The 23,269-nt window shown below is 38.0% G+C and overlaps 1 protein-coding gene across 1 annotated transcript in view; it reads left to right on the top strand.

Annotated features, from left to right (window-relative positions):
- Nucleotides 1–21,796, top strand: part of si:dkey-61l1.4 (collagen alpha-1(I) chain) — an 89,151-nt gene extending 67,355 nt beyond the window's left edge. The window contains exons 36-57 of the mRNA XM_041787445.1: nt 399–506; nt 3,204–3,257; nt 3,751–3,804; nt 5,043–5,096; nt 5,195–5,248; nt 5,328–5,435; nt 5,568–5,621; nt 6,987–7,040; nt 7,575–7,628; nt 7,903–7,956; nt 8,093–8,146; nt 8,296–8,349; nt 8,435–8,488; nt 10,613–10,666; nt 10,776–10,793; nt 11,379–11,432; nt 11,557–11,625; nt 14,965–15,130; nt 15,348–15,454; nt 16,740–16,820; nt 16,896–17,081; nt 21,641–21,796. Coding sequence (XP_041643379.1) covers nt 399–506; nt 3,204–3,257; nt 3,751–3,804; nt 5,043–5,096; nt 5,195–5,248; nt 5,328–5,435; nt 5,568–5,621; nt 6,987–7,040; nt 7,575–7,628; nt 7,903–7,956; nt 8,093–8,146; nt 8,296–8,349; nt 8,435–8,488; nt 10,613–10,666; nt 10,776–10,793; nt 11,379–11,432; nt 11,557–11,625; nt 14,965–15,130; nt 15,348–15,454; nt 16,740–16,820; nt 16,896–17,081; nt 21,641–21,796 — 1,701 coding nt within the window. The remainder of the gene's footprint in view (nt 1–398; nt 507–3,203; nt 3,258–3,750; nt 3,805–5,042; nt 5,097–5,194; nt 5,249–5,327; nt 5,436–5,567; nt 5,622–6,986; nt 7,041–7,574; nt 7,629–7,902; nt 7,957–8,092; nt 8,147–8,295; nt 8,350–8,434; nt 8,489–10,612; nt 10,667–10,775; nt 10,794–11,378; nt 11,433–11,556; nt 11,626–14,964; nt 15,131–15,347; nt 15,455–16,739; nt 16,821–16,895; nt 17,082–21,640) is intronic.
- Nucleotides 21,797–23,269: the final 1,473 nt, after the last annotated feature.

Genomic DNA, 23,269 nt, shown 5'->3' with positions numbered 1-23,269 from the left:
TTGTGCCCTAATTGAGATTAACCACAGAAATCCTCAGATTAATGGAGATTGACTAAAAAAAGCCTTGAGATTAATTGGGATTAATCAAAGAAATCCTGAGATTAACTAAAGAAATCTTGAGATAAATTTAAATCCTAAGATTAATTGAGATTAACCATAAAAAATCTGAGATTGACTGGGATTCACTACAGAAATATGGATCCGTATTGAGATTAACTACAAAAAAATCCTGAGATTAACTGAGATTTACTACAGAAATCCTGAAATCAATTGAGATAAACTACAGAAATCCTGAGGTTAATTGAGATTAATAAATTTAAATCTTTTGCCAGCCCTTATAAAATGTTTAATACTGGATAGATCCTGTTGATGTATGTAAATAATAACTTTTCTTACAGGGAGATTTTGGACATCGAGGTCCATCAGGATCGGAGGGGCCTTCAGGAGTTCCAGGAAAAAAAGGACCTCGAGGGTCAAAAGGAGAAAAAGGATTTGCAGGCTTTATGGTAAATTATTTTATTTATTTAAACTTATTTAACTGGTAAAAGCTCATGAAGATAAAGCGTCTCATTCACAGGAGTGTCCCAGCAAAGACAGGCAGCAGCACATTCAACAGAATTACAGACACAGAGACGACTCAGATCAATCAAATCCTGCTCACAGAGCACAAAGTCAAATCTGCTATCAAAAAAGAAAATTCCCTCATCTTAGATTAAGGATCTAAACAGGGATGTCCAATCTCTGGACATTTATTTTATTCTGATCACTGAGCCGCTAGCAGAAACAATAAAATCTGAAAAGAAGATTAAAGATAGAAATCAATAATCTGACATGTAAATGATCACTCGACTGTGATGATATTGTCCTTAATTTATCAAACATGGATTCTTACCTCAGTCACGTAAACAAGATTATCTTTAAATACCAGCTCACTTTAAGAATACAAAGTAAACTAGGCCAAATGAGAGTCACTACAACTAAAACAAAACTGAAGACAACAGGGAAAACATTATCGTAATTCAGGGAGATTATTCTATGTTTGCAATGCTAAATAAGGAACAAGGTTGCCTGGTTTCTTTAAATCATGATAATATGTCAAGTAAACCCTGGTGAGAAGAAAATGAGATTGAACTTTTCAGTTGTTGGAAAACCCTAAACTATCATTAAAAAGGGTATGGCTGGGGTATATTAATTCTCTCCAAGATACAAAAATGCTGGTGATGTACCCTGAGGTACTTACATGTACCTTTTCTGAGTTAAATAGGTACATAAAAGTTCAAACATGATCAAGATTCATTTAATATCCACTACTGGTACTAAATATATCATAAAATTGTCTATTTGGGGTTTTATTTATTATATAACTTTAGAACCATTAAAGGATTTCTCCAGAGTGTGATTGTTTTAAAGGCTTATTTTTATCTGGACATAGTAAATGACATTTCCTTACTTTTCTCACTACTGTGTGCCTTCCGTGTTTGCCCACAGCCATGCAGTGTCAGGCCCTTATATGAACATAAAAGGGGCGTGTCTGTATGCTAATTAGGAGAAATATGAATGAGCTCCTAGCTCATGAGGACATCAATTTAAGGACACATTAGAGAACAATTCAGCAGTCTAAGATCACTCCATGAATGTGACAGATGTTTCTCTGAGAAACTTCAGAGGATTTAAGAAAAATCTTACAAGGAAACTGATAAATATCTTCCATCTGATCTCGACTCAACTGTTTTGTCATAGTTCTCTGTCCCTGTACTAACATCATAAAAATATTTTTATAGTTTCTAACCAACTCTCAATATGTACTCAAAAATGTGCTGTGTTCAAACATATTCTTCATTGTTGTCTTTTGATGCTCTGGCCTAAGCTGTCACATACACTGCTCTACACTGCCCCTATAACTTCCAGTGGAATTGCAAAATTTGGCCAATATCTGTAAGCTTCTAGAAAATGTGCAGATGGCACCATCCCTCAGGATGTAAGGGTTGCTTTAAAAAAAATAAAGGATCCAGTTATTTTTGAGGAAAGACTTGAGGTTTTTGAGACATGGAGGTTGTAAATGTACAGGGAATCATTACAGATTGTATTGAACAAAAACCATACTGATGCTGTTTGCCTTGCAGATTCCTGCTGTGTAGAGCCTAATCAAATGAATCATTTTATTGGGACTAAGCAATAAGGCCATCCATCCATCCATCCATTCATGCATCCATCCATCCATCCATCCATCCTTCCATGCATCCATGCACCCATGCATCCATGTATCTATCCATCCATCCATCCATCCATCCATCCATCCATGCATGCAACCATCCATCCATCCATCCATGCATACATCCATCAATCCATCCATCCATCCATCCATCCATCCACCCATCCATCCATCCATCCATCCATCCATCCATCCATCCATCCATCCATCCATCCATCCATCCATCCATCCATCCATCCATCCATCCATCCATCCATGCATCCATCAATCCATCCATCCATCCATCCATCCATCCATCCATCCATCCATCCATCCATCCATCCATCCATCCATCCATCCATCCATCCATCCACCCATCCATCCATCCATCCATCCATCCATCCATCCATCCATCCATCCATCCATCCACCCATCCATCCATCCATCCATCCATCCATCCATCCATCCATCCATCCATGCATGCATCCATCCATCCATCCATCCATCCATCCATACATCTATCCACCCATCCATCCATCCATCCATCCATCCATCCATCCATCCATGCATGCATCCATCCATCCATCCATCCATCCATCCATCCATCCATCTATCCTTACATCCATCTATCCATCCATCCATCCATCCATCCATCCATCCATCCATCCATCCATCCATCCATCCATCCATCCATCCATCCATCCATCCATCCATCCATCTTTCTCCACCTATCTGAGTACAGGTCACTGAGGCAGCAGGCCAGATGGCATATATGTTCAATTGATCCTTTTTTATTTTTATTTCTTTAAACTGTCCCTTAAACACCTTCATAGTACCTGTTCAAATTGAGAGTGTAATAGAGCCATAGAGCTCTGCTAATTCAGGTATTCAGGACATTTTTAAAGTCTGTATGTAAATAAAACCTTTGAATAAATGGTTGTTTGAGAACATACATAAACATAGGCTGGATTTGATTCCAAAAAGTGTGTCACTTTGTGTTTTTACTTTTCAGGGTCCAGCAGGCCTGAGGGGGAATGTCGGACCATCGGGCTTATTAGGACTACAAGTGAGGTTTTTTTTTTTGGCCTTGAAAAGTAACTTTAAAATTTGATTATGACTTTGATTTTTTTATTTAGAATTGTAAACTAACTATTAATTATTTAAATTATTTAAAATAAAAAAAAACTTTTAATGTATATTGGTTCATTAGTTTACCTTTCGGGAGAAGAGCTAAAACATCTTTTCTACCAAGAAAAGCTTTCAGTGTAGTTCTTTACTTTTCTTTTATTAGAGAAATGCCCTCCTCTGATCAAACTGCAGCTATAGCTGCATACTGACTGCTCTTGCCATTGTTTACAGGCTTGCAGTCCAGCCCCACCCAAAGCTCCCTCCTCTTCCTCCTTAAACCACACTGATAGGTTCAGTTATTTCATTACTGGAAGCAAGCATATCAGTTTGAAACTTTGTGAAAGGGATTTTCCTGATGAGGGGCAAGGAATCTGGACAATCCATCAGCTAACTTACTTACTTTACTTATTTTCATGTGTGATATTCTTCAGGGTCTTGATGGTATTTTTGGGATTCCAGGATCTGATGGACCACCAGGACCAAAGGTAGATGATTTACCACCATTCTACAAATGTTCCAGATCAATGTGGGGATTTTACACGATAGATTTGGATTTTTCTGTCACTTTTGAACTGTGGGGTGTCTTTTTATGATTCAGATCCACTCAAGAATTGCACAGCTTTTTGCAAAGCTTTTTGAACAGTTTTTTGCACAGAGCATGTGCAAAGGGGAAATCCATGTTAACAGAAAACAAAATGCACGCAAACTGCTCAGCTGAACAAAAAGCGCCTCGCCCCAATTACATGTATGTAAGTGAGGAGTAGGAGGAGAAATAGTCAAATTCTTACATGTGAACTATTTGAAGTTTTTAGTCTGTTTGAGTTGGAGCTGCTGTTAATTCTGATTGTTAAAGCATCCTAAATGTTCCTGGAGGGTCAAATGAATTAACTGAAAAAAAATTGATTTATACAGCAGTAAGTGTAGCATCATACAGAATAACTTCTCTCAGCTATAACTGACCAATACCTGATTTCCAAACATATTAGTTTGTATGATAATGATGTATTTTTTATGTGATATTTTAAACAGCATTGGCATTCATTGTGTTTTTCCTTTTATTATCCAGCATACAATTAGGGCAGATTCTTCAGTGGATTAGGTGCAAAAGAGAAGCTATAAGCAGGCACGAATCTCACGCTAAAATTGGCACTTTTAGTTCGGTGCAATGGATCTAGACTATTTTAAAACACTGTTGAAGAAAATGACCATGGAGATGGTGGGCGATAAGTACAAATATGATTTTAGCCTACCACAGACATGAAAACAGGATAATCAAGATTGAACAGTCATTGGCCCTTATGCTTTGGTAAATTTGTTCAGTTCAGGCTTTATTATAATATGTAAAGGGAGCCCATCTTCCCTTTCTCTTACAGCACAATGTGTGCTCTGCCCTGCCCACCAAAACAGCTCTCACTTAGATTCAAGTGAGAGCTGAGCTCAAATTAGTCTGAAAAGGAATAGAGCCAGAGAGGATGGCAGAAAGGCAGCAGTTGGTAAATAAAAAAGCAAAGCAATCTGAGACATGGGGAACCTGTTTTTTTTAAGGAGTGGAAAAATGTTGATAACCCTTGAATAACACAGAAAAAAACCCTTAGTCTGTTATATGATTGTGAAATCAAAGTAGCTAAAATTCATAATAGTGATAAGGATTTTTGCCATAAATGAGCAACCCGTTGATCATGTATGATAACTTTTTAACAAACCGGAGTTATCCTTTCCACAGGGGGGCAAAGGTCCTGTTGGTTTGATCGGAGAGTCTGGATCTCCAGGTCCTAAGGTAAAGTGCAGTATGAATAGATGTAAGATAAAGTTATGGATTACTTTGTACCAGTGTTGGCTGAATAACCTTTAATCAAATGTAATTTTCAATCACAGGGGGTGAAAGGAAGTCGTGGTGAGAAAGGAGACATGGGGAAACCTGGGCCTGTGGTGAGTGGAGATGGCGATGTACAGAATCCACTCCAATGTTAATTCACAAAACTGGTTATATGATGTTCTTGTTCTCCAGGGCTCTGCAGGAACTAGAGGAAAACCAGGAAATCTTGGTCCGAAGGGCTTTCCTGGACCTGAGGGGATGAGAGGGGAGCCTGGCAAGGAAGGGGAGAGGGGAGAGCTGGTAAGAGTTTATCTAAAAAAGTGTCAAGGATTAAATCTTTACATAGAAGGCACTTCTACTGAGTGTTAGCTAGGACTGATGTCTAAAATGTATGGAATGACTGATGTTGATGGTGCATCTGTGTGTTTGCAGGGTCCTGATGGCCTGCCTGGAAATAAAGGACCTCCGGGATTACCAGGGCCAGAGGTAAGACTAGGACTGTTTAGATCATTCAATGAAAGGCTGTAAGGACACAGGGTCTGATTCACTAATGGTTTGCTTGGCATTTGTTTCTATTAACTCTGCACAAATAAATATCACTTTACTGCCACAGGGCAAACAGCAACGGTGCTGTGCTTCGTGCACATGTTAATGAACAATTATCCAAATATTTGGAGAACTATTGCCCCCTTTCAGAGAAAATAAGCCTAATAACAAAAAAGTGCCTAAATTACAGACATTGACACTAACAGCCACGCTCAGTGTGAAACAAATATGCTCTAACAGTAAGTTTATTTTTCATCGGGGAGGCATAAACGTGACTAAAATAATATTCAGATTTCATCAGACATTCAGAATCCCTGATATTTCTTCACCATGGGTAAATCCATTAAAACACCATGGATCTGTAGCTCTACCGCTTTTCAGCTGTAGAAAGCAGGGATCCCAGGTTTGGCAGTGTGTCGAGCACAGGAGTGTGATTTGGCACCATATTCAGGCAAAAAGAATGAATGAAGTAAAACAAAAATTAAAGGTCTTTTTATGGACTACAACTTGACTGCAATGTTTTTAAGTTTTTGTCTACTAAAACTAAACATTTCATGCATAACACAATTTATGATTAGAAATGTGTTGCTTCATATTCAGTGGTTAGGATGCAACAGCTGATCTGCGCAAGGAGCTGTGAATGTATAATGATCCCAAATTTATAGAGTGAAGAATGACATCAACATCAACTGCATAAAAAACTGTTAGAGTAACAGAGGAGGTTAATATTTAACATGAGTCTCTTTCTGTTCTGATAAAACTGACACTTCAGCAGCATCCGCGCTAATGTCTTTCACCATAACGGCACCGGCCTCTTATTGCTGTTTGCTTACGTCACGACTCCGCTTCGCCGGAAAGTACTGCCCCTCATCGCTGATTGGTCCTGTCACTTTCTATCCGGGCCCAAACAGTTCAGACGGGATCTTTGCAAGATGGATTCACCAGTGAGAAATGGAAACGGGCATATCCATCCGCTTTGCAAGGCTATTTAACAGCTGCATACATTTAAAGCCAAAGAATACTCTTAAAACCACAATATCTTCTTTTCCTCCTTTTCTGAATATAATGATCTTTCGGTGGCCGGACAGGAAGCTTTGGGGGGGTCTGATATGGCCCCCAGGCCACCAGTTGATGATCAGTGACTTAGAGATTTAGATCCAAAAGCATTTTTTAGCCTGTTTGTTATTTGAAGGTTCATTTTACAGTTGTTATATCAGGTTTGACTGTGTAAATCCTTAATTGGACACCCCACTGAGAAAAGCATACATTCCTCATAATGATAGTGCTGTTGCTTCCATTCTTTAGGGTGTCATGGGTGAAATAGGTCTCCAGGGTCCTTCAGGCATTCCGGGACATCAGGTCAGTCCTGCCTGTTTTATCACAGTCACACATTAACATTATGATGGTTCTGAATCAGGCTGATGAGCCTCATATGTGTTGATTTCAGGGACCAAAAGGTCAACCTGGGTCCGAGGGGAGAAGAGGAGAAAAAGGTCAAAAGGTCAGGTCAAACCTCTCTGTCGACATACGGACATAGGTCATAAGGCAGTTTAAATGCCAGTTTTAGTGTAGGTGAATTTTCAGTTTATTACTCGTTTCTTACTCAGGAGCTATGCCTATTTTTGTGTGCCTTGTTTTGAAGTGTCACCATTAATAAAACACAGAGAGATAAGTGCTTTGTTGATTCTGAGATATTTTGAACAAATGCTTTTCTGACATTCTTTTTCCCCAAATATACATTTACATAATACTATGGCTTTTCAAACCTAAAGTCTAAGGTGTAGCTAGGGTTACGATAGACCAAAACTTGACTTAATATGCCATAACCAAAGAGTTTGATTTCAAAAACAGCTGGAGTTAGATGTATTTCATTCTCAGACGGTTGAATTTCAGGGTGAAGATGGAAAAGACGGACGTTCAGGGAAGGATGGACGTACGGGAAAGCGGGTAGGATGATACACTTAAACTATAACCTGAGCTTGAATTTCAACATTATGAACCAATCCAAATCTAAATAGATCAAAAACAACATTTAAACTGCATTTTTTTAAGGGTAAAAGAGGCAAAGCTGGAAATCGAGGCATTAGGGGAAGACAAGGTGAAAAGGTTCGTTACGAGAGATAAGCCATGCTATCTTTGACTTTAAAAGTTTAGTTCGCAACCCTCTAAATAACGATGTGAAATTCTGTGTCTGATATTTTGTCTTTGTTTGGTCCTGCAGGGAAGGATGGGAGATCCAGGTGCTTTTGGTCCTCCTGGAAGACACGGCATATATGTACGGTTCTTTCTGCATTGTTATTTTTTTGGATCAGTGGTAGTCAGGCATATTTTATTTCCAGTTAAATTGACTGAACACAAATTGTTTAATGAAGACTCTAAAATACTCCTTTTATCACAACCTGTCACAAAAGGGTGGAACTGGTTTACGTGGGGAAAATGGTGACGAGGGAAGATCAGGACTGAAGGTAGGTTTGCAACACAAGTCCCTGTATCATCAGCGTACAACTCAAGGAAGATTTAGCAGCAAAAACAGTAATAAACACAATAACACAGGATTGTCTGCTCTTGTATAAGCTGTTCTACATGTTAAGAGTCTCTGTATGATACCCTGCAGGGAGAACCAGGTGCTATGGGACCACCTGGCCCTCCTGGCAGAGAAGGCTTAAAGGTGATGTTATGTATCAGTTTACTATTCAGTATCAGCTTTCTTAACAATAGAAACTACTTAACTCTGTTTTGTTATGTCATTACAGGGAGAACAGGGTGCTGCTGGAGATCCAGGAAAGGCAGGCCAAAAAGGAGAGCAGGTGAATGCACTTTGTGCTCAAAACTTTTAACTAACATCAAATAGCAGCTGGAGAACAGAAATATTCACTCTGCTGTGCCTCAAATCAGAATACAAATATGTGAGTGTAGCACCAAATAAAAAGCACCTTTTAACTACAGAGGGAATAAAATGTGACAAATTCTAAATAGTAATTGTGCCGTGATAAAGGAAATCATGTGATCATTGTATGATTATAGGCGGATGCATGCTGGTCGTCTCTGAATTTACTGTGACTTTAGTTCAACATAATGAGGCTAAAAATAAATCATCACTTTGCAAAAAGGATGTGTTCACTTTTAAGTTCAGCGATACTAACAGGGGGCTCAGTGAGGACCCTGTCACTGATTAAATTTATTTCGAGATAATTTTGCAGGGTTTTTATTTAATTTCAAACACTCCAGCAACCAATCGATTGGTCGGTGGTGGGTGTAATTTCAGTCTTCTATTTACTTCAGGCTGAGATATCTCAAGAGCACTGTAAAGGATTGTCTTCAAAATATGCACAAATTCTCACTCTGACTCAAGAGTAGCATTGCATGATACTGGACTTTTCTTCTAAAACTTCAGTCCTTTGAACACATTTTAAGGTTTAAGGATGAACAAGGAAACAAACTTCAATACTTTAAACACACTTTCAAGTTTAAAGAATGAGGATAAATAAAGAAAAAGACCTTAAGACCTGGTACTGATATTTGCCTTTTTAAGCTAATATCTGCAAAAAATTAATATCAGGCCAATAATATCGTGCATCCACACTCAAGAGTTAACTCAATACTTTTGGGAAGTTCAAGGTCAAAGTTCACAGTGACCTTAAAACTTGTAAGCACAAAATTTAAGATATGCTAAGTCAGTGGTTCCCAAAGTGGGACGTGGGCCTCCTAGTTGGGTAATAACAGGGGTGTGTGGCAAGGCCAGGCTAAGCAGCACCAGCTGATGACTTCAGCACTTTAGAAGAGGAGCAGTTTATCGAAGTCACCTCAGATTCAATGATATTATTGCAGTTCAAGTCCAAGACATTGTCAGCAATTGGAGTGGAAAAGGAGTGGTAGTAGCAAGGCATGAGAGCCTTTGCTGCACATTTTCCTTTGCAACATCCTACCTGTGTGAGGATCCCTCCTGTGTGAGGATGTTGCAAAAGGCTGGTGACTTTACAATACAGATCCAAATCATAGCTGGACACTGAAAATGAACTGAGAGTGGCAGTCTCACAGCTGTACCCTCAACACAAAAACATCTGTAGCTCCAAATAAGCCCACCTTTGTCAAAGACATTTTTTGCAGGACTGGGTATATAAATCTGTAAAATGTTCATAAAGTTTTTATTTTCAAGGAATTGTTCATCTTCAGAGAGTCTGATTTTTAAAACTCATTTTTTTAGGTTTTATGTTGTGTGAATTTATTTGCAAAAACTGTGAATAACAATGTATTTGTTGTATGTGTACATGTGGATACATATGATGAGGTGTGAGGTGTGTGTGTGTGCTATTGAGTATGCCTATATGTTTAATGACTGACAAAGTAAATAGACAATCATTTTCAGGATTTTGGGAGGCCGATCAGATTTCAAGGGTCCCGGTTCGGCCCTTACTACCCCTGGCTCCGCCCCAGAAATGTTATTCGCTTGCTATTTGCTGCAGTAATCCATCAGGGAGTTGAAAATGAAGATATTGTTAAGATTTTGCTTGCAAATCTGTTCACACTTTACAGTGTTGTTGCAAATTAGCCCCAAAGAACGTATGTGTACATTTTTGTCAAAATGTTTGTTTACAGAATTGACATGAAAGCACTGTTTTATGGTGAAACTACAAAGTTCAATACAGTCAAGCACAATCTTCATGATCAAATGTGGGCTGTGTTTCATTTTATATCAAGAATTTGCAGAGTGCCAGTCAAAAATAGACCCCGGGCTGCATTTGGACCCTGGGCCATAGTTTGGATACCCCTGTTCTAGACCACAACTGTTCTTTCGCTGAATTATTTACCTTGCAGAAAGATACGACCATGAGGCAGTCATTCTAGTGTCTGTTTCCCTTACCTTTTATTTTGCTGTTATGTTGTTAGATATTTTAAACCTTAATAATCACACTCTTGTTGACTGTTTTTAGGGTGATATCGGTCCACCAGGTAGACGAGGTGCTCCTGGCCTTCCTGGCCTTCCTGTAAGTCATATCTAGTTTCTGTCATTTGTTTTAACAGGACTAACTGTTCTATAGGCTGCATGATTAAACACCAATCTTAACATATGTCCCTCTGCTTCTCTCTTTGTAGGGATTGTTTGGACAGAAGGTGGGATTAACGAGAAAACAGCCTGTTTGTAGTTACATCCTCAGAGAGAACTGGGAGAACTGGGAGTCCTGCAGGGAAAAATTGAGCTAATAAAATTAATTCATCTATATTTAGATACTGTAGCTGGTGATAGAAAGCTAAGTGTTATTTTTGTTTGCCAGGTATAAATTTGAACTCACTGTCCCTCCTCTAATTCAAAAAACAGCCCGTACATCATTTGTCGGGAGAAGCTAGCAGGGCCTATTTTTTTTTTTTTTTTTGGTAATTTTTTTTTTTTACGTTTTTTTTGGGGGAGGGGGGGGTTGCCTTGATTAGGATATAACTGAAATGATGATTAATGAAAATAAATCCCCACTGATGCATTGTCTAGTCAGAATGGTTGATTGAAATAATAAGAATATGTGTTTACACAAGAATAAGGAAAAACATTAAGAAGTTTTTGTATTTAATTTCTGGTATTTGTAGTCGTAATGTGCAAGTAATTTCATTAATCTGTAAGATTGGAGGCTAACACCATGGAGGTCCTTGGTGTGTTGAAGTTTGTTGAAACTATATTTTTTATGTATGTTTTTTTGTGACCACCAGGGCCTGAAAGGATTTACAGGACTACCAGGTCCGACTGGAGAGAAAGGCTTACATGTGAGTATGTTCGCCAGCATTCACTTAAAGTTCTACAGCTTATTTTTAGAGTTTTTGATTGACAGAATAGTATCAGACAGCACATCAGGGTCTGTGTTGACAGATATGTTTCTGGGTTTTTCAGGGTCCACCAGGCCCACCTGGACCCCCAGGACCCTCCCTGAACCTCACCCTGACCCAGATGAAGGTGATTGTGAGCTGTAATTGTGTAAATTTGACTCAGTTGACCCCCATCTTGGTGCTACTCATAGGTAGAGTTTGAGGGGACATGGGGGAGGTTCTCCCCGTGCATGCAGGGGTTCTCTCCAGGTACTCCGGCTTTCTCCCACCACCAAAAACATGCTCATTAGGTTAATTGGTGACTCTAAATTGGCCGTAGGTGTGAGTGTGACCATAGATATCCATAATAAAGGCTAGATGTCTCGTCCGCGCTGCTGGCCAATGGAGTCGTCTGCACTGGCGATCATCTTGCCACAGTCAGCTCGCTCACCCATAACATTGTGTAGTAGTGGTGCATGCATTTTTTAAATAACCATAACTTGCTCAATTTTCTACCGATTTTCAAACGGTTTGGTTTGTTATAAATGTCAGGGGTGTAGTTATAACACTGCACTTATGGATAATTATGTTACACTTCCGGTCAAAAGTTTGGGATCACCTACTTATTTCCCCATTGGACTTCAGATAGGTGCAGTGAATATACACACACACAAGGTATTTATGTCAAATCACTATATGAGCTACTAAAACTCAATGTACAGAATGGCAACATAAGATATATGTATACTTTTATAATAGGAATATTACTAATATGATAAAATAATTTTTAATTATTACATGTTTAGTTTAAACAAGTAATAATTCAAAATATTGTATTATATTAGTAGGGTAGACTGAGTATAGTTGAGACATGTGTTCAGTTGAAACATTCTAAATATTTTGCCTTTGCTGCAAGCCTGAGCCATGATTTTTACTCAGCACATGCATATTAGCATCCTCTTTTGTGGTGGGAAATTTGAAGAGAGTTAGCATCTCCAGTCAGAAGATATCAGCAAAAGTATTTTTACTAAGGTAAGAATTTCACTTTATCATGTCCCTTCCACAATGAATAGCTCATTATCCTTTTGTGACCATCAAACATAACTTACATCATTGCAAACGTTATTCTGTGCCCTAAAAACTCACATATTTCATGCTATCCTAGCATGTTAGGTCACTGAGTAATTCTAGAGAAAGGCACAAGATGGTTAGCGGGTACAGTTGAGACACAATGTCTTAACTGTACCTGTGATAGAGTTCTATTACTAGTACATCACATGCTGTTAGGTTGTGCATCGTAAAGATAACAGACTACAAGTCATAATAGGACCACGAACAAAGAAAATTTAAATAAAATTTAATATTTGTGATACTTGAACTGTGTTATATTAACAGATGGGTAGACTGTTTAGTCTAGTTTAATATTGTATATATAATATATATAGTCTATTTAGGCTACAATTGGTGTTTTATTATTGTTTGTTTACAATAATATTCCATTTTTTTTAATTCCAATGAAGAGGAATGAAGTTATATATAAATATCTTGTAAAATTGTCATTTTTAAAAAGTTTATTGCATTCACAATTGATGTTCAGTCATCATCAATGGGTTTCAATAGGTGTCTCAACTGTACCAGGGTACCGTCTCAACTGTACAAGTATGGGGTATAGTTGAGACGGTACCATGGTAAAAATGCACCTTATGTTTATGACCTGATTGTGGAAAAAATAAATAACTTCTAAATGATATTAATCAATAATAACTTAGTATACAAACAAATTACAAACAAATTTACATAGTTGCAAATTTACGATTTTAAAAACTTCAATTTTTGGAGTTTCCATGTCAAAGTGTAAGACATTTTGAACTCAGAATTTTCTGGGGTTTTTTTTCCTGTAAATTATCAACATTTTAAACTTATAAATTGTGAATTTTTTTCTTTCAACTATAAAACTTTATAATAAAAATATACAGCCCCCTCTTGACTTGATTACTAAAAGATGTTAGAAATTCTTTTTTTTTTCTTCTTTTTTTTTTCAAATCTCTGGATTGGCTGTAATACACCATCATATACTTTATCTATAGTCATGATTAAAAAGAATATATATACAGTGCTTAACAAATGTATTAGACCACCTCTCATATTTGTCTCAGAGACCATCCAGCATCATGAAGTGCTGTAATGCCGACTCTTTCATTTTCAGTGAGCTCTCCACATTTTACCATTTTGAACAGGAATGAGGAATTTCAAACTGAATTCACCCAAATTTGAGCCGGCTCACTGGGCTTCTCTGAGAAGTCAGAACTTAATCAAGCATAACATTCAACCACTAAAACTCATTTTGTTCAGGAATGCAAGTAGATAAGTATAATTTGACATATTAATCAAGAAATTTTAATGTGCTTTACTGTTTTTCAGGTTTTTTGTAAATCAGTAAATTTGAAAATTCATGGATAAGAATAATAATTATATTTTAGCATTAAAAATATCATTTGGGTTAAAGAGCTTCTATATATTGGTGTATTAACCATTGCAGAAACATAAAAAATGATTTTGGTAATTTCCAATGCTGTTAATTTAGGGCAGCTGTGGCATAAACCTTACTTTGGTTAGGGTTAGGGTGGTCTAATACATTTGTTAAGCACTGTATCTATATCCAATTTTGACAGCATCAGAGGAGACAGGGTCCCACCAAGGTTATCGTGCTTAACTTAAACTAAAATGTAAAAATCCTTATATTTAACTGAAACTAAATAAAAACTAACTTTCACAGAAAAAAAAACAAGACAGGCAGCTAGACAGTACAAACTAACAGTCCTCTAGTGATACATGTAACAACAAAGTCTCCTCTCCCCTCAGACATACAGCTAATCACTGCTCCAGGCCCTGAAATTACTCCTTTGGCCAGTCCTGTATCACAGATGTATGTTATATTATTATATTTTTAATATTTTGTTTATAGAAGGAATGAAGAGTAGATTCCTTCTCCCAGTCATCTCGGCTAAGAGAATGGAGGCAGGTCAGTTAGTGACATCAAGAAATAACAAAGCACTGATGGTGCTGTTACACACTGGCCTGGAGGATAGAGAGACAAAAGCCTTCATTTTATCTCCCACTCTAATGTATCTCAGTTTACCAGGTGATAGTGTAAAACACATTGCAGACTCCTGTAGTGTGAATCAACAGGTGCATGAACATTTTTCTCTGAATTATTCACACTGAATTATTTTCATGCTGTTTATTTGCAGCATTAAGTTGCGCTCAGATATCTTTTTCCTTGAAACACAGAACTGATCATTTATCATAACATCTTGCTCAAAAATAATAGATGCAAATTGCCTAGTTGTTGTGAGACACTGTTTTCATAAGGAGGCGGTTCTGCTCAAAGCACTGTGGGCTGTTTCTCTGCTCCATCTCAAGGCCCTTCTGACAAGGCATAATGCATATTGGCCAGTCTTGTTTACTGTGTTTATTAAATTTTCTATTTCAGGAGCTGATGTTCATTTCAGATAAACCCAACTACCCTCTGGTCCGGACTTTGTTGGACTCCCTTCAGAGAGATCTGCGTTGGTTCATAGACCCTCCAGATGGCACCAAAGAGCATCCAGCTACTACGTGTCTGGAGCTGTGGCTAGCTCACCCCAACTACACCAACGGTGGGACTGAAACAGGATCTTATACTCAGTATAATATCCTCTCTATGTGTCTTTTCCTCATTGCAAAAGAAGGATAAAATTGTGCTTCTTGTGAATAAATTTCTTAGGATCTTGTCGGCTATCAAATCAAGCAACAGATCATATAAAGTAAAACTGCTATTGCTATTTGGGCTGCCTTGTTAAATTCATAAATATGTTTTCAAAATGTCTTTCTCAGGCATGTATTACATCGATCCTAACCAGGGAAGTCCAGCTGATGCTTTCCAGGTGTTTTGTGACTTCACAGCAGAGCCAAAGACATGTCTGTCTCCTCTTCAGCCTCAGGTATGATTAATAATCAGAGATACTGTATACTATTAAGACCTGTTAACATCCTTTTAGTTTCCCACCCCCCGTGTAATGTTGAGCTAAATTACTGCATGCATATATGCGTATATTATTTGCCACATACTGTAGGGGTTTATTTAAGGAGTAGTTATTCTCCTGCTCCTTTACTTGCTTCATAAGTGGCTGCTGTGACACCACGGTTTCCCACCCACCCACCCTCCAACCCAACCCAACCCAACCAAACCACATCCATCGACTGAGCTTGATCGTTTAGGTATGATAAGAGGAACTGACCAAATTTTGTGACTTCCTGTTGCCAGTAGGGGGTGCTATGATGATATGTTTGCATGTGAGTGTGTTCAGTGTCTTAGCAGAATGAGGAGAAGATCAAAGAATGGTGTACACAAAGGTTACAACAGGTTAAAGTCATTTGGCATCATAAAAAAGGCCTTATTTTGAAATTGAGATGAAGCTGGTGGACTTCCTGTTGGGATTTGGGCACGGGTCCGAGAGGCTTTTTAGTAGGCCTAGTCAAGACTTACATGCAGACCAAAAATCATAAGCCTTGGGTGGATGGTCTGTGGGGGATGAATGTTTGAATTTGTTTTTGTGGAAAAAAATCAAAATTCAGAGGAGGAAGTACTCGATTGGCAGAAGGGAGCGCTGTAACAAAATAAAAATATTGATGCAGGAATGTGTTTAGGATATATGGGTGAATATCTCTGTAAAGTTTGGTACTTACTGTCATAAACACTGTAGAGTTTTATAGAATATAAAAAAGTTGGTACACCTTAAAAAATCAGGATAAAGGTTTTCCAATTTTGGGCTCCAGTTACGGCCTCGCCCTATGGTGAAAATTCACTGTTTGAACAGTCTTAGATAACTATCTTGTGAGGTGTAATCACAAAAAGTTTGGAACAATATAATGAAATCTGCAGGCAGAGATCTTAGAGATGTGACACCAGTGATGATGCCCAAAACAGCCAAAAACTGTTTGTAGTGTGCTTCCTGTACATTTGAGAAGATGGTCCCAAGGGAATTTTTTTGTCTTTATCATGGCACAAATGTATGCAGATTTTCATACATGCAGCTTTTACCCAGTCCCTATCTCACATTTGTGCTGTTGACAATTTTCTGGAAGGTTTTGAGGACTTTTAGGCATGTTAAGAATCCCAAAACAAAACTGTCTCTATCAAACATTTCCCTTAAAAGCACAAATTCTCCCTGATACGGCCTCTCCTGGTCATATATTACAGCCACATCCACATGTGACTCTCCACAGGTTCCAGTGAAAGCATGGCTGAAGGATTCTGGCACCAATATGTCGTTTCATTGGCTTAGCAGAGTTAAAGATGGCTTCCAGGTGAGAGCCTGAATCAGATATTACTTATGTTTGAAAATAACTTACTCTTCTCACATGAAAACCTTTCCTCTCAAGTTTGAGTATCCAGTAGGAGCTGATGTGGTGCAGATGAGATTCCTGCGCCTGAACAGCAGATTCTCCTCTCAGACCATGACTTACTCCTGCCATCCAGGAAGTAGACAGGGCCACAGAGAGCGGGAAGTCAAGTTCTTGGCCGACACACGGAGGCAGAGTTACCTGGGAGCGCTGCGAGACTGTGTGGTGAGTTAGAGGGATTACTCTACAACATTTCTACCAGTGAGTTCTTTTACTGGAACATGAGAGCTTTAAGAGTAGTGATTCTTTACAAAAAAAAGGAAATTGAAGGCCTAAGTCATGAGTGACATCACAGCATTAGCAGGGGAAGATATTAATTGCCATCACTGGATAGTAGGCTGCACAGGAGTCGAAAAAATCAGCCACCATTGGATATTTAACAGTCCTGCTCAGCAGAGTTAACTTTTTCAGTTAATACTTTTTAGAACTTCATTATAAATGGAAAAGGCCATCCAAACCTACCTGGCCCTATAAAAAAAGTCATTGCCTCTTCCTTGTTAAATCATCAACTCAACAACAATCAGCTCTACAAGGAAACAGGTACCCAGAGCATCATCAAGGAAATTACACTCAGACTGTTGAGATGGCTTGGACATATGCTGAGAATGGAACAGGACCAGATCACAAAAGTTGGACAACCCCAGGCAAAAGGAAACCTTGGAGGCCCAAAACCACTTGGTGCAGAACTGTGGCACAAGAGCCCCATGAACCTATCATGGGGAGATGCGCAACATGCTGAAAAGGACAGAATACTATGGCAAAGCTCATTGAAGCTTTATATCCCATAGAGGACGAAGAGGAGTAAGTAGGTTAGTTGGTAAATCACGATTTAACTGAGATTAACCACACTTTTTGGAAAGTGCAGTTCAGTTTCACTAGGCAAACCCAGATCTGATTACTGCCAGACCTACAGAATCTACACTGTAAAAACTGAGACTGGGGTTAATTGATATTTACTAAATAAATTTGAATAAATTGTACATAATAAAAACAAATATGTGCATTTTGGACAAATAATGCATCAGAAAAACTGAATATCTGAATATATTGAGTAAAATTTAACATAGTTTGTGTGTACATTTTTCTAAGTAAATCCAGCATAATATATTTGTGTAGAATTTAATTATTTTAATTTGGAACATCACAAATGCTTGTTGACAGAAAATGATTTTGAGGGCATTATTTTACCTTGACATGTTTTGGCTGTGATCGCTCTGCAGTCTTCCTCAGCAGAGTTAGAGGATGTTATTGTGAAAGGTCTGATCAGCTAGTTTTTGTATAGACTCGGTCATCTTTTTAAAACCCGCTGTCATACAGCTTCTTCAGGACAGCAATCAAAGTGTGAGGAAACATTTAAGTCCACTCAAACTGGTTTCTGGTCCTGGGCTTGTTTCTGGATCTTAGCCTCTCTGATCCACTGATACTTGTTGTTTTCTAACTGAATGATCAGGAAACGGACCTAAGACTGTTAACTATGAGGGGGCTCACATGTTGCATCACACCTGGGATACTGTCCTCAAAAATTATTGGGAAAAAAGGGGGTGTGTTGTCCTGTCAAAACCAGACAGGACTATAAAAACCTGAAAAAAAGCTGATACGGTACATCACATTAATATCAGGTGACTCAGGATGATAACAGTCAAAACATGTCACAGTAACAAAAACCACACCTTTAAAACAGCTGTTTGTCAAGAAAAGATATGTAAAAACAAAAGAAAAAAGTAGAAAAATCTTTGCTCTATATATGGAATTTTGCACTTTAGCAATGTTTGAGAAACTCTCTGTATGCAAAGTTTCACAATTAAATGCTTGTACTGTTCTTTCAATGCATTGTGATCTGTTGTTTTGATCTTAAGCTAAGTGGCTAAGTATATAGCGCTAAATAGGTAAAATTTAGTTAAATATACTTAAAAATATTATGGCAACAAAGGGACATCCAAATAAATTGAGTAGTTTTGTTTAAATTTTTCCCAAATATCTTGTAAATTTAAATCAATTTTGACCAGAAAAGTAGTAAATTTAAATTATTAATTTACCAAATAATTAGTTAAAATAATTCAATTTTCCCATAATTTTCATTAAATGTTAATTAATTATTACTTGAAAATTGATTAAAATAAATAATTTTTTTTAAGTTAATGTTATTACTTTTTTTAAAATTCAGTTCAATTTACTTAATTTTTTAAAGTAAATATAACTTGTCTTTTGGCAACTTATTACATAAAAACAAACCTTAAACCTGTTTGCCATTGAAATGTACTCATTTTTTGTTTAGATTTAATTAAATTTATTAATACATTTTAATCAAATTTGTACAACTTATGGTCTACTCAGTTACATTAAGTGTCACTTTGTTGCCTTAATTTTATTGAATAAATACTAGTCAGGCTTTTTACAGTTTATACATTTCTTAACTAGAACCTGTCTGACAAAGTGAAGTAGGCTAAAGATTTCAAAAAGCAAAACACCATGGTGCCATCTAAAGAAATTCAAGAACAGATGAGAAACAAGTCATTGGCATCTATCGGTCTGGAAAGGTTACGAAGCCATTTCTAAGGCTTTGGTACTCCAGCCAACCATGGTGAGAGCCATTATCTACAAATTAAATGGTGGCCTACCAAAGTTACTCCAAGAGGGCATTCAGGAAAAAACCCAGAAAAACATCTAAAGACCTGTAGGCCTCACTTGACTCAGCTAAGGTCAGTGTGCTTAATTCCACATTAAGAAAGAGACTGGGGGAAAATGGCATCCATGGGAGAGATCCAAGGCCAAACCACTGCTGACCAAAAAGAACACAAAAGTCAGTCTCACATTTGACAGACATCTTGATCCCCAAGACTTTTGGAAAAAAAATATTTTGTGGACTGACAAGAAAAAAATTGAACTTTAAGGAAGGTGTGCATCCTGTTACATCTGGAGTAAAAATAACATAGCATTTGATAAAAAGAACATCATACCAACAGTCAAACATGGTGGTGGCAGAGTGATTGTCTGGGGCTGCTTTGTGGCGTCAGGACCTCGACCACTTCCTGTAATTGATGGAACAATGAATTCTGCTCTCTACCAGAATATTCTGGAGAATGTTCGACCATCAGTTTGTGACTTCAAACTCACATCAGCAAGTCCACATCTGAATGGCTTGAAAAAAATAAAATGAAGGTTTTGGAGTGGCATAGTCCGAGTCTGGACTTAAATCTGATAGAGAAGTTGTGGCATGACCTTAAACAAGCCATTCATGCTGGAAAACCCTCTATTATGGTTGAATTAAAATAATCCTGCAAATAAGAGTGGACCAAAATTCCTCCACAACATTGTGAAAGATTCATTACCAGTTATCGCATACCCTTGCGAGCAGTTGATTCTGTCCAGAGTGGCACAGCCAGTTGTTTGGTTCAGGGGGCTATGACTTTTTCCCACAGGGCCAGTGTTACGGCCCGGCTCATAAGGCAGCAACAAAAAGAAGGGGAGGACATGGACAGCAACGTTTAAGATCTTTCTTCAGCGCGTTTATTTTTAAAACAATAATGATTATATTTCTGTGGTCAGTATTTATGAATTGTGTGCTGTCGGTGCGTGTGTGCGAATGGGAATCAGTATGAAAACGTTTGTAGTGAAATGTAAAGCGTTGAGGTACGTTTAGGGTGCACAAAAGAAAAGCTCGGTGGCTGCAATGTGGCCAGCCAGAGGATGGAGTCAGAGAGAGTGAGGCCGCGGTGGAAGTCAGCCTTTTATAGTCCTGGGAAACACACTGGGCCCTAGTGGTCCCCGGAGCTCGTCAGCCGCTGCACCCCAGGCAAAACACAACACATATTAGGTCACATATTATGGGACCGTGACAGCCAGGAAGGTTTGGATGGCTTTTTCCCTTGATATATTAAATATCATTTGAAAATAGGGCTGGGCAATTAATCGCAAATTAGATTAAATCACAATATGGCCTACTGCGATTTTCAAATCACAGAAACTGCAATATTTATTTAACTATAAACTAAAATAAAAATGATAATGCCCTTAATCAGAGCAAATGACATCACATTTGCAATACAGGCAAAAAAACGTTAGCTTATTCTATCTAAAACTGATGAAGCCGAGCGTTACTTCATGAAAGTCATACCCCAGCTGCAATCAGCTGGTAGCCAGCCTCCCCTCCCCCACCCCATATTCAGATTCATGCTACTCTGGATTCATTGCTTCGGAAATAATTTTATTGTTTTCAATATACATGGTCTTATCTATGGAATTATTTATTGCTTGAATTTGTTGAAAAATGCATAAGATTAACCCAAGAATAATTGCATATTAAACCGCAGTTGCAATATTTTTGGGGGGGGGGGGGATTGCAATTAGATTATTTTTGCAAATCGTTCAGCCCTATTTAAAAATTAAATTTTTATTTTCTCAGGTTATCTTGGTCTATCGTTAAAATTAGATAAGCATATTTTTGCAATAAATGAATTTTAGAAATGAAATCAGGAAGGGGGCAAATACCTTTTCACAGTATTACACATTCAGAGAGACCTATATTGTCTCCTGCCATTGGACATCCAGCCACTTCTTGCTAGCTAGCAGTAGTTTACATTTCAAGAGAAGGGATGTTTTGCCTCAAGTCCTGCCCACCAAAGACATGACACAGTTTACAAACACAAAGAGGGTATATAAGAAAGAAACAGAAAAACTATCACTTGCTTCTTTCTAATTTTCAAACAATTCCTCCTTCTATTCAGCTGTCGGAGCAGCCAGAGTCGGGCGCCCAGGAAGCAGTTTTTCAGTTTGAAAGTGAAGATCTCCAGCTGCTTCCTCTCAGGGATCTGGCAGTGTTCGGAAACAGAGACGTCACTCAGGAGTTTGGCTTCACTGTTGGACCCGTGTGCTTCAGCTAGGAGTACAGGGAGGTTTTCATCTGCAGCTCCAGTAAACTATTTTTTAGCACTTTGGTTGTATGGTGTCATTTTTGAAGATGCCAGATATTTTGTGAGTGTGAAGAGCAGCTGGACTTGAGGTATTTTGTTGCTCAGTGCAAGAAGAGAGGACAAAAGATGCACAATGAGCTGAAGATCCTCCTGGAGAAAAAAACACCTCCTTTCATGAACTTTTTTTCCAGCACAGACTGAATGTTGGCTCTGCCCACTTTGTTTTACTCTAACCAGGGATATTTTCACATTCAACATTTTTGTACATTTTGGGGTTTTTTGTACTTTTGGTGCCCAACTTATTTATATTTTGCTAAATACTCATGATGACTTTTTATTTAATTTCAGGTACATTCTAGTCTTTAACATTGTTTTCAAGTGAAACCACATGGTGCTGTAAGCTAATTCTAAACTTAAGAACTACAAAGTGACTTTACAATAGCTGGAGAATCCACTGACTGTTGATGCAGAAAGTCAGAAAGTGATCCCAAGAAAGGCTTAGCCCCATCCCCTGAACATATGATAATACATTGGTGCCATTTTTTACAATAATTGGTCAAATTTTGACAGAAGAAGCAGTTGTTCTCACCTAAAGATCTCTAAATGGACTATCCAGTAAACGTGTTATCAGTAAACATGAGCCGCTCTAATTTTAAGACCTCAGAGCAGACAAAGAGGAAGCATGTTGCACCAGGAAAACAAGCTTTCATTCTCCTTTGCATACTGTAGTCTTTTAACATAGTCAAATCATTGCACTATCCACATAATGAAGGTCTGTCCTTATTTCAGATTAAAATTTCCATGTTAATCTGCCACAATGTCCAGTCAAGTATTTGAGAATCACAACGATTTTTTTATTGCATCAGAACAGTAAAGCTCTAGGTTGTGGAATGATTGTGACTGAGTATTATGTGGATTCAGATGAATCAATATTTTCCACATTTTAGTAGATATTTTAACAATCTATGAGTAGGTACACTAATATTAGCATAGTTATGAGGTAACAAATGAGAAACTAACTGCTAGCAGGGAACAAATGAGTTACTTAGTTGTTTCACATTAGGGACCTGGGCCCAGAACTGAGTCTACTAAGCTCAATGTCTGTTCCATTTGATCAGTGTGAATGCACGTGTACCACACTCAGGTAACAGAATGAGCTTGCTTAGAGAGCTGGTCTCAGGCATAAATATGTAAACTCTACACTGAAAAAAGTACAACAATGCTGTTGTAGGATTGATGTGATTTTTCATTTTATAACAGCCTAAAATTATTGATTTTTTCATTAAATCTAAATCTTCTAAATTATCTTAATGGTTGAACCTATATTTTTTTATTTAAACTGGCAGCTGGACACCAAATTAAATTGGATCAATGTATTTTTAATGCATTAAGCCTGCTGTGCGCATGCGCATTCGTAACAACATCCCGTAGGTCCCAAGTGGA

This window comes from Cheilinus undulatus, linkage group 5 (assembly GCF_018320785.1).
Source record: "Cheilinus undulatus linkage group 5, ASM1832078v1, whole genome shotgun sequence".
NCBI lineage: Eukaryota > Metazoa > Chordata > Actinopteri > Labriformes > Labridae > Cheilinus > Cheilinus undulatus.
The sequence above is the reverse complement of the archived record's forward strand: the minus strand, read 5'-3'. Positions and strand labels throughout refer to the sequence as shown.